This window comes from Sminthopsis crassicaudata, chromosome 2 (genome assembly GCF_048593235.1).
Source record: "Sminthopsis crassicaudata isolate SCR6 chromosome 2, ASM4859323v1, whole genome shotgun sequence".
NCBI classification, from domain to species: Eukaryota; Metazoa; Chordata; class Mammalia; order Dasyuromorphia; family Dasyuridae; genus Sminthopsis; species Sminthopsis crassicaudata.
In genome coordinates, this window is record NC_133618.1 from 567,807,754 (window position 1) to 567,820,477 (window position 12,724).

Genomic DNA, 12,724 nt, shown 5'->3' on the forward strand with positions numbered 1-12,724 from the left:
AGAAACAGCACTCTCTGGATGAAAGGAGAAGTAACTAAAGGAAAGCAGCCAGGAGCAGGAGATTTAGCAGTCTCCTTAGATTTTTGTGGTCTGAATCGGATCCCACACTGGGCGGGGGTGAAGGGAGGGATGGCCCTTATCATGAGAAGGATGGGAACAATCCCTTGCAGTTTGGGGGTCTTTTGCAGGACTGGTTGGCTGTGAGGCTATGATTTTGGAGGGGCCAGTGCTTAAAGGTAGATAGTTGCAAAGAGTTAAATTTTGTCTTGAGGTAGTTAAGAAAAACTTCTTAATAATTAGAATTTTCCAAAAGTGTCATTCTTCTCCTCAAGAAGCTCCCATGACTCTCTATTGTCTTTAGAATAAAATATATGCTCCTTTTTTTTGATATTTTAAATCCTTCACAACCTGGCTCCAGCCTAGCTTTCTAGGTTGATTTTATATCACTTCCTACTCATATCATACTCATGCTCTAGCCATACTAGCCAATTTGCTGATCCCTGTATATGGCATTTTCTTTTTCTTCTTCTTGGCTTTGGGTTGACTTCCTTCTGCCTAGAATGATCTCCTTTATCACCTCCACTTCTTAGAATTCCTGGAATTCTGAGAGGCTCAGTTCATATGTTGCTTCTTATACAAGGTTTTTTTTTTTTATTATAATAGTTGGAAGAGTTCTCTGACTTTTCACTCCAAAGTTATTTTGCATTTGCTTTTTACTTTTTTCCCCCCCTTGTCTCCTGATGTCCCCATGTGCAAGCTGCTTGAGGGAAGAGGCTGTTTCCTTTTTGGCTTTATATCTTCACCTGTGGTAGTGCCATCAATAGGCATAGAGTCAAAGGAGTCCTGGGAATGATCACAGTCCTGCTTGTAGCTCAACCCTAACAGCCACCAAATGGGGAAACGACTCCTGTGAAGAAAAGACCAACCCTTCTCACCAACTACCAACCAATTGCCTCATAGGACAGGTAAGCCAGCCTCGATGAGGCAACAAGGCCAAATGAAAGAGAGATAGGAGGCTTCATGTGCCAGACAAGATAAACCATCACTACAGCCAACATGATTACATCTCTCTTCAGATCCTAATGGAGATAGCTCAGGACCCTGTATCCAAGAGGCTTCAGAATCTCAGAGCTTCCAACTCAGTATTCTCAGATATCCTGTGGAGAGAAAACCTGGCAATTGCTCCTACAGGTGCTACAGCCATATCTATTGGTAACTCAGGAAAAAAGTTCTTGCCATAAAAATTTTTGGTGTTGTTAGATGGTTGAACAACAAAAAATGTCATTTTATCAGTCAAAATAATAGTAAACAAGAGACATTAACAGCTGCTTTCCTTATTGACCATGAGCTTTTTCCATATGATTTGCAGCTAAAACTTGCCATATGGGTTGACTCTCCCATCAGAATGCTTTGCTTATATTTTATTACATTATATTATATTATATATATTATTATATAAGTATATTATTATACTTATTAGATATCTCATTCATTCATTCTATGTGTCTGGCATATAATGGATGCTTAATAAAAGCTTATCAGATCTTATCCAGATTAGGAATTTTGATTATGATAGAGAGAGCTTTCAGGAATAATACCATATTGGGAAAATCTTTGATTTCCATGAGAAATTCCATTCTGAACACACTGTGAACTTATCTATGAGGTCAGCTAAACACAATCCATATATAACACTTTTAATTTCTTTAGGCTTACAAAGACAGAGAATGTGTCTTGGGATTGGAGCAAATACTAAAGAAGATATTCATCCTTGACAAAGCCAGGGGTATTTTTATTTATCTTTAGGATGGGATATATATATATATATATATATATATATATATATAGAGAGAGAGAGAGAGAGAGAGAGAGAGAGAGAGAGAGAGAGAGAGAGAGATTATATATAGATATATATACATATATATACATATATATATACACCCACACACATAAAACCACATACACATATGCATGTGTATGTGTATATATATGCACATCCATGTGTATATAGGTATGTGTATGTATATATATATTCATCTCTACATACAGATATACATATATGTGTATCTATAAATACAAATGTAGATATATATGTGTGTGTATATAGGTATATATATTGCTCTTAAGTCAATCTGTATTTCCTAAAAGAAGGGTTCTCTGAGTAAAATCTAAAACCATTTACCATATGCCCACTTAAAATTAGTTTATCCTTTGTCCTGCCTGAGCAGCCCAGGAATTTCATTTTTGGGCAGGCAGAGCAATAATGTAAAGGGAAAAAAAATACTAAGGGGTTTCCAATTTCATATTCCTTTTCTTTCTTACCTTCTATTTATCTGCCTTTTGCAGTTTCTCCTTTACCATCCAGATACTTTAAAATCTTATTCATTCAACTCAGGTTTGGGCAAAATAATCACATGAAGATGGAACTCTAAAGAGCAAACTACCAACTAAAATTTCAACTCAGCCTGACATTCATAGTTCTTCCTAATCTGATACCACTATACCTTTCCAGTCCTATCTCATATGATTTCTCTCTATGCATTTAATCTCCCAATCAAACTAGACAAACTCTCTGTTGAATGGGCCCGAGTCTCTCCCGTCTTTCAGCAAAATTTTGGTCTGTCTTCTCCTTATACATGGGATATCCTTCTCTACTTTTTTAATTTATTGGCATTCCTATCCATCCTATAAAGTTCAACTCAAATAATTTATTTTCCAGAATTCTTTCTCTGATTCCCCTGTTTAGTCATGGCCTTCCCCTTTGGGTTGCACACACCATTTTATTTTGTAACACTCTGAAATATTTATCTTGTAATGTTTATTTTAGTTATCTATGCTGATGTCATATTCTTCCTTCCCTTCTCCCCTCATTTGATAGCAACCTCCTTGGAACTACATCTTATCCAAATTTAGTACTATCCTCTGCTTCTGCCCATGGTATACACTTAATCAATATTTGTAGCATTAAATTACATTACATTATTGTAATATAATATAAAGAGCACCCATTTCCTTAATTTCCTCATCAATTTATCCTACAGATTGATATGTGAATTATATTGATTTTCTGAAGCACATTCAAGCTCATGCCGGTGGGGACAGGACAGAAAAGAGCCAGCTTAGTAGAGATATAATAACATGATCATATCTCAGATTTTCCTGGTGCTAAAGTATCTCCCTTTACCATGGACAGCAGTGCCTCATGACTGGTATGGGCTTTCTAGTTACTTGGATAGCAATCACTAATCACCTTGGCCTGTGCTCTGATATTGACTGGGTACAATACATTATATTGTGACTTCTGGCTCTTTCCCATGGGTTGAACCTTGTGGTGGTCACTTAAATTTTTTGACATTAGTAAGATGTTCCACCAAATTTGACTTTGCCAATACCTTTTAAAATATGTCATCACTCATGGAACTTTATGACATTATGTTGGAAGAAAAGAATTAAATCTTTCCAAGGCATTATTCTATATAGCCATATTCGTGGAAGAATGAAATATTTTTCTTCTTTTTCCTATTTTCCCTTGCTTTGTGCCAACACCAATAACACTAGATGAGAACTCTGTAAGATCCCACTGTATTGAAATCCTGTCTATAGTCTTGGGATAGATTTGTTCATTCATTCACCAACACATTCACTGACTGTCATAAATAAAAAGTATTGTGGCATATATAGAAATGCAAGGCACTGTCTGTCCTCAGAGGGCTTATTATCCTCTAGTATGAAACATAAGCCATATACAGAATGTGTGTTATACAAGTCAGTAGATGACAAGTACCATTAAATAGAAACAAAGTAGAAGCATTAAGTAAAGGGAAGGAGATGAGTTGGTTAGTTTTAGATTGGACTGTTCAGGTAGAGATATATAACAAAATAGTTGAAATATGGCACTGAAGGTTAGGCTGGAGATAACAATTTTAAAGTTATCTGTGTAGAGGTAATAATTGAAACCATCAGAGTGGATGGAATCACCAATTGAGAGAGAGAGTGGAGAGAGAAGAGAAGAGGATTGAGGGTAGATCTTGAAGTGCTCTCATATTAAGTGAGAGAAAGCACAGCAATGATGGAAGGAGACAGAGGAAACATAAATGTAGGGGAGAACTCTGAGTATGCAGTATTATAGAACAATAATTCATAACAACTTTGGGAAGAGCAAGTTTGAATTGAAAAGCCTGAATTATGGAATATTTTTTAAATAAACAATTTTATTATTTCTAAATACACATATAGTGTTATGCTTTCATGAATAGATAGAAATCATCTCTAATTGTTTATATTCAACATGAATTGCTTATATTCAATAATTTGTTAGCTAATTGAAGGAATGTTAAAATAATTTATTTTTCTAATGAGTTTAAACACTCCTACCTCTTATTGGTAACCCTTTTTTTAATCTCTGGAGTAGAAAATCAAATTTCAGCAAGGTCCTTTGAATGCCCACTATTTTACTGCAATTGTTGATTGGAAAAAACCCAGGAGCTCCTTGCTGAAAGCTTCTCCTTCCAAAAAGAACACTCACCTATTTAGGAAGATGCTGCTGACATCATCATGTGTAATAGGAGGCTTTTTTGAGCTGGCAGCCATCCTCAAGGGACGGAGGAAGTTATTGACTAAGATGTGCAGTTGCTGGACATATTCAGCTTCTGCCTCGAGCATGCTAAATACCACTTGGTTTCTTTTCCGCATGCTGTCAGCATGAGGTGACCGGATATAGTCCTGAATAATTGTCTTCCATTTTCTCCGGCAGAGCCAGCCCCGCAAAAAGCTTTGCACCTGTGAAAAAGAGAATTTTATTTTTTTCCTCCTCCATTATGTATATGGAAAGATGGCACCATATTTTGTTCACTCAACAAACATTCAGTGCTGAATACATGCAGGCATTCTGCTAGGTGTTGAGAATTTAAAAAGAAAAGATGAAAAAAAAAAGATAGTTTCTTCTCTTAAGGAACTTACAATTTAATAAGGGAGATATTATATATGTGTGTGTGTGTATATATACATATATATATATATATACATTCATCTGTATGTTTGTGTATATATATATATATATATATATATATATATATATATACACAAACATACAGATGAATGTGATAAATTGTGACAAGTATGATAAATATGATAGATTGTGCTGTAGCAAAAAAAGATCTAGGCTGGGAAATATTTGAGTTAAAAGACTCCACTTTTAGACAAGGAAATTAAGATGTTTTGGGGGAAGAGGACACCAGGGGTAAGCCTTCCTTAACAAGAAGGGGTTTCAATAGATGAAGTTGAGAAGGGAATATGCACTAGACATGGAAATGCAGAATGTGGTTGGGGATAGCTTATTCTGGCTGCAATAAGAAGTGTTTGAAGGGGAGTAATGAAAAATAGGGTGAGAGTCTCAAAGACCCAGAAGGTTGTAATTAATATTCATCATGATGATGAGAAGTTATCCAATTAGAATAGATAAGGCAGATTGCCTTAATCTCATCCTTGGGACTCCTCAGATGAAATTGAGTACATGCATATCTTGAACTTCTGCCTACTGATTCTACAGGGAAATGAGCAGGAATATTTAACTCTGATGTCTGTCGTCTGATTCCTTCTTGCTGGCTAATTTTAGCAAGAACCAGGGAAAAATTAATTCATATACAGGAACATTTGAAGAATGTTTCTCCCTGCCACTCACCCCTCTTGTTTTCATATATTTCACTGGTATAGCAGAAAGATCCCTAAACTAAGAGGCTTGATTTTAGCCTTAGCTTTGTGCTCAGCTCTGGGCTCAGAGTCAGGAAGACACTTCTTCCTGAGTTCAAATCTGGCCTCAGACACTTACTAGCTGTATGATCCTAGGCAAGTCACTTCACCTTGTTTGCTTCAGTTTCCTCCTCTGTAAAAATGAGTTGGAGAAGAAAAAGGCAAACCACTTTAGTATCTCTGCCTAGAAAATCCCAAATAGGATCATAAAAAATCAGAATGACTGAAAAATGACAATTAAGTCATTGAGCAACCTCAGGGGAAATACTTCACCTTTCTCTGGATTTAGATTTCTCTCATCGTAAAATAAAAGCAATGTAAAGATGTTAATTGGGGTTCTTCTTAGTTCTATTATATAGACTAATATGTACTATTGACTTGGGTGAACTCTGAAATTGTGTCCCCTTTAATCTGTAAAATAATCACTCTGAAATTGTGTCCCCTTTGATCTATAAAAGAAGGGAGATTGGGGTCTCCCAAACTCCAGAGAATCTGGGAGAAGGCATTTTTTCCAGACAAACCTTTTCCTACGATAAGCATCATTCAATTGGAAATCTCAGGCAAATCACCCCCCCATTGATCTTTTGGGTAGCCGGATCCCCATTTAGGGAACTTTAAATTCTGAAAAAAGCCTTCAAAGTGATTTTCATTCAATTGGGAGATCTTGGTCTTATAGTCAGCTCAAACTGCCCCCAGCCCAGCAAGATCTGTTCATAAAATAGGTTTCTGTTAACTCATTCTTTGCACATTTCCTCAATAAGAAATTTATCCACTAAGAAAGAGCTTCTTAATGAAAAATAAAACTTCCTTTTTGCCACAGACTTTGGGATTCATGAATTCTTTCACATTTGGACCTGTGTCTCAGAGCAGAGAATATCTCTCCCCTTTCCCAGACAGTATTACTATGACTCTATCCCAAAGGAGTATATTTTTCTTAGTATGGGAAGGACATCCAGAAAGCAGTTCAGGAAAATTCCTAGAATCATAAAATCACAGATTTAGAGCCAGAAACAATTTCAGAGACCATCTAGTCTAGCCCTTTGATTTTATAGGTAAGGAAACTGAGGCCCAGAGAAGTTTAATGATTTGTTTACCATAAGACAGTGGTATAATTGTCAAAGTTGAGATCTGAACAAAATTTCTCTGACTCTAGATCTATGGTTCTTTCCACAGTTCCATGCCATTGTCTTTACTCTAAATAGCTATGGGCTTTTCATTGGTGCTCTTCTTTACTACACCCATTATAAAGTAGAAAAAATGCCAGAAGACAGTTGGAAAAAATTCCACCAATCATAGGGTAAATAAATAAATGCACTATTATTTTTAGGATTTCTGCACGACTTTTTCTGAATTTATAATATATCAGTGTTCTCCAGCTTAATCCAAAAGAAATGTCTTTGTATTTAAGAAGCTAGTTGTTTGATCCTGGATTAGTCAGTTAATTGGGGTTCTTGATCTGTAAAATGGGGCCATTAATATTTGTACTATTTACTTATGAGGAAAACATTTTATTTGATGTACTTATTTGCCACGAGAGTTGTATTTTTTTTAAAGATGCAGGTGAATAGTATTTTAAAATGGATTAATTAAAAAAAGAAATACAAGACATTACTGTCTTTCTGTGATTTTATAATTTTTGAAAACTTATTCAACTGTTGGGTTTGAAAAAGAGCATTGAAAGAGTAGAGAGTAAATGGATTTTTTTCTTTTTTCTGTTTTTTTTTGGGGGGGGGCGGGGAAGAGAGATGGGTCTTTGGAAATGTATGAATGAGAGGATTCTAGAGATTACTGGAAATAGTAGTTGGTTTATTTAGGGACAGTAAGATGTCAAAATATATTAAAAATAAAGAAAAACTGCACAAACCTTCTTAATTTTCTTGATGTCACTGTCTTCATCATTGGGTGTGACAGTTTGGATTGATTGAATTCGGTCATTGTCCTTGAGCAAGGAGGCAATCTATAAAAACAAAACAAAACAAAACAATCAGTGATGAATAAAGGTGTAAGTATAGTATTCAGAAAAGCTGCCCAGATCAATACCTCAGATTTTCTGGACTGTAAAAGTTTTATTTCCACTCTCCTACATTTTTAGATGCTCTTCCTAGCATTTTTTATGTGTCTCTATAATGACATGTCTGATGATGTTGCTTATTAGTGATCCAAGAAAGTCCACAATTATATAATGATGTGATGGAAAGGTGTAATTGTTCATGGGAGTTAGGTAAGAAGCCTCAGTAGGTGAATTTTCATAAGTCATTTAAGAGTCCAATCCAGTCAATTAATTTACTCTCCAATAAATTAAATTATTATAACATTCTAACCTCTATCTTGCCTCAGTTTCTCCAGCATTACACCATCTACTGCTTCACCTAGCTATCCCTAACTCCTCTCATTTTAGGAAACTAATGCCTTAATCTTGACCAAGGTCACAAAGCTAAATAACATATTCAGGACTAGAAGACAAGTCCTTCATTAGGAATTTATTGTGCTGCTTTGCCCATGATATCATAATTCTAAAAAATCATTGCAGGCACAGGGAATCAGAGTTTGAACCATTAATAGTGTTTAATTCCCTGAATTTTCTTTGGCCCTGAGTCAATTGGCTTACCACAGCTAGTCAAGTAAACATCTGGAAGACAAAATAAAGCAACCACATCCAGGTTTATGTCAAACTGAGAACCATAGCTATTTTTGGATTTTCAGAATTCTGGGTAAAGGGTATTCAAAGAATACAAATGTCAAAGAGCAAGCCCATTAGTTAGCATTCAGATGAAGAATTTTTGGGGAAGAACCTTCTCCAGTTTGGTGATTGATATGCTGTATTAAATCAAGGAGGACCGGGGCACTTCTTTATTCAAACACTTTAGGGAAATCCAATTCAATAAATAGTTATTGCTGATACATTTCATTCATTCAATTCAAGAAACATATTGTATATGTGCTAGGTGGTAGGAGACACAAAGATAAGTAAACTCTGGTCTTGTCCTCAAGGAACTTTCAAATATATAGGGGACAAAAGAACCATGTATGAATACCTATATCACACAATAGGAATAGGAACAGGAGATTTTTAAATTAGGGATTTCTATTGATACAGCTTGACATCTTTTCTGCAACTTAGAGTCTTTGAGAGTAATTCTAGGATACTGAGAAGTGACTTGCTCAACTTCTCACAGTCTCTATTTCAGCTAGCTGTTCTGTTCCTAGCTTCAAAGAAAGCATGAGCTAGATTCAACTCATACAGATTTAACTTTGGAAATCAAGAAACACTACAAATCCTGGATTGAATTAATGTTTTATTTATTTAAGGCCACAGTTAGGAAAATAGTGGAGATATATTAATAATACAGATTAAAATTAAAAATATATCCTGTCAATAACATCCCCCTACCTCCCTAAACCTGTTAGTAAACATTCATCAGCCAATCACTATTTCAATATTGATCCTCTATCTTCTATGTTTATGCCATGGTAGTCATTATTATTATGTAAAACAGAAAATGATAAGTTCATTATACGAATCCAAAGAAGAAATATGAGAATTTTGAGAAGGGAGGTATCATTTCCCATTGTGATAAAATCAAAGAAGTCTTCATAGTGAAAGTAGTATTTAAGATTTTAATGGGCAAAAATGGAGACAGAAAGTAGAAGGAGGACTGCATATATTTAAGGAAAGATATGAATAATTTGATTCAAATTAACAAAATTTAAAAAATAACTGCTGTGTTCCTACCTTCAAAAAACTTATATTCTTCATTTCAGATCCAACAGTATGGGAACAGAAAAAGTACCTCATAATATGCAGAATGCAAGATAATAATAAGTGTTTGTTTTCATGGCACTCAAGTTATAATCTTGTTAGGAAAAATACATGAAATAGTTAAAAATGAAAGTTCTAGTCTTAACCAATTGCCAGAATAGTGCCAGTGTTACAAACCCTAAGGACTCTAGCCTTAAATACATTAATTCTGGTGTGGAAGAACGAAGTGCAGATTTTTTTTTTTTTTATTTCATTGGGCAAATGGTGTATTCTAGGTCATTTTTTGCCAGTTTTGAATATTTGAAGGTGCCATTGAATGCACTGCTTATGTCCTAGCTATAGGAGATGATAAAGGAATGAAAGAAAATAATCAAGAAGAGAGGAAAAGAGAAAGGAAAGTTATGAAATATGAAGAGATGTGGTAGCATGCCATTTCCCCTTCAATAATAATATTAATTTAAAAAATTCAGACCCTGAGCTTCATTTTTCAGATAAAACTGCCAATGAGGAAACTGTCAATGCAGGTGAGCATTCCTTTGCAACTTAGAGAATTTTGGAGAGTTGCTTGGGGGTCAGGTTCAATGGCAGAAGTAGAATTTGAACCCAGTTCCCCCCCCCCACCTTAGACTTCAGGACTGGTTCTTCACTCAATTATACTATACTGTCACTCAATAATAATAGGAGTTTTCATTTACATGAAACACTTCAACATTGTTAACTCATCTGAAATTAATGATAACTCTGTGATGTAGGTCTTGCAGGTATCATTATCCCCATTTTACAGATAAGAAAACTGAGATTGGGCAATGAACTGAATAGATGTGACCAAGGTCACATTACTAAAAAGAGGAGGCATGAGAACCTGGGTCTTTTGTTTCCGAAACTACCAGACTTTCAATAACAAAGTTACGTGGCACCCACCAGTGAACTGACCTATATTACCATGCTCTTCCTCTGATATCTCAGCAATTTCTTCCTGTCTGGAGCAACACCAACAAAACCCTGTCTCTGTTCTGGGCTGCATGATTCATGTTGGATCCTAGGCCCTCACTGGATAGATCTGTCTTCAAGATAGGGACCAGGATGGGGAAAAAAAATCCAACAAAATGCCTGCTGATACTACTTCAATACAGGGTTCTTTGTTTCTAAATTTAGACAGTTAATTGGTATCCGAAAATATGACCCACGAAATCAGGAGACCTCTCCTTTAGGAAATCCCAGTTCTGTTTCTTTAAGTGCACTCATAAAATGGCATGTCAATGAATACCTTAGTTAGTCAAATGGAGTACTTTAAAAACTAAACTGACTCTGTTTCCTGGCATCCTCAACTAATGATCTAAAATGACTCAGTTCTGAGTAGAAAGTGCAATGGATCAAACTGAGAAGTATTAACTGTAGGGGAAGTGCTTGTTTTTTTAATGCTCTGAGAAATTTAAACATTGAAATGAAATATTTGATCTCTACTATATAAAGAAGAGAGAAACAGCTAGTGGCACAGTGGATAAAGTGTCAGCTTGGAGTTAGGAAAACCTGAATTCAAATGTGGCCTCAGATATTTAATAGCTGTGGTGTGACCTTTGGGAAGTCACTTAACCTTGTTTGCCTTAGTGTCCTCATCTAAAAAATAAGTTGGAGAAAGAAATGTTCAACTCCCATTATCTTTTCCAGAAAATCCCAAATGGGATCACAAGGAGTCAGTCATGACTGAAAAAAAAAAATGAAAACATCAGCAACAACAAAGAAGACAATGACAATCATTTGAGAACATGGTGGAGACTTGGAAACATGGCATCTGAGCATTTGAAGAAGAAAAGACTTGAGGATGTGGTGGTAGTTGGAGGTACTTGATAGCTATTTTTAATAGTATGAAAGAGTGTTACTAAGAAGGGCTAGATTTATTCTGCTTACTCCAGAAGATAGGATTAAGTGCAATGGGTGAGTTTGCAATGAAGCAGATAATGGGTCAATATAAAGGAAGAACTTTGGGGTCTGAAAAGGAGGAAATAAGCTTCTCATCACTGAGGTTGGATGATCATTTAGAGGGAACCACCAATCAAAATGAGATTGAACTAAATGATCTTTGATATCTTTTCCAACTTTGCAATTCTATAGGTTGGAAATATCACTTAGCTCTAGTTCTATGTTAATTTCCCAAACTCATTCTTCTACCTTTTACTTGATAACTGTTGGTTGTAACTTCTGCTTTTCTCCTTTCCCTTAACAATTTTTGAAAACTGCAGGCTGCTTCATTTCCACTTTTGTTCAAAAGGAAGGGTTGGGATGATAGAGAAGGGAGGAAAGAAGCACATGATTTATTTAACACTTGTTTCTCTCCTTGGAGACTGGCATGTTAGTACATGTACTCAGTTGGGACTAGTGGCAAAAAATGTAATGAGGATAGGTTTTTTTTGATAAATGGACTGTTATGCCTGGAATTGTTATACCCTAAATAAAATTATTCCTTGTCATTAGGACTGGGAGAATTGAGTCAAGAAAAACCTTGAAGCTCTGGCCATTTTACATATTACTGTATCATAAAATCCAGGTGCATTATTTCCATCCTTGCTAGGATAATTCCCCCTTTGCTTGAGTATTGCCCCTTGCCTCACTGTCTCCTGTCCTTGACATTCTTATTTTGATTCTTATTCTGTCAGAATTGTTATAATACTTTCCTGGAATTATGGCTTGTCTGTCTACCCAGTGTCTTTCCCCCGCCCTTATCTTCCTTCTTTTCCTCTATAAGATTGTATACTCAGGTTATGTATCCTGTTTAGCTAAAACCCTATAAAAGTTCCCTGCCTCAGTTCCTCAGGGCTGAATGATTTTTGAATATGAGTTCCATTCAGTAGGCTAGCCTAAAACATTAAAAGATTACAAACCAATCTCTGCTTTACCTCAATTTCTCTGGCATTACAGTACAGGCAAAACAGTTAGAATAATATTTTTTGTTTAAAGATCAGGCTGTATGTTAGTGCATAATATACAGGGACATATGTTAGTGAATAACATAAATATGAGCCAGTGTGGTGTAATGGAAAGCGCTCTAGACCTAATGTTGGGAGACCTGAGTTCTAATGTTGCCATTTATTAGTGACTTTGGGCAAATTATTTGAATTCTTCTTTGTCTGTAAAATGGGGTTGATAATACCTACTCTGTATTCCACAAAGTTGTTTTTGAGGTTTAAATGAGATGTGTATGTGATGTAGGGGAGACAG

The 12,724-nt window shown here is 35.7% G+C and overlaps 1 protein-coding gene across 1 annotated transcript in view; it reads right to left on the reverse strand.

The window, feature by feature from the left end:
• RASGRF1 (Ras protein specific guanine nucleotide releasing factor 1) overlaps positions 1-12,724 on the reverse strand; it is a 207,444-nt gene that overhangs the window by 109,695 nt on the left and 85,025 nt on the right. The window contains exons 4-5 of the mRNA XM_074295211.1: positions 7,613-7,705; positions 4,526-4,779 (exon numbers count right to left, since the gene is read on the reverse strand). Of these exons, the coding sequence (XP_074151312.1) occupies positions 4,526-4,779; positions 7,613-7,705 (347 nt within the window). The remainder of the gene's footprint in view (positions 1-4,525; positions 4,780-7,612; positions 7,706-12,724) is intronic.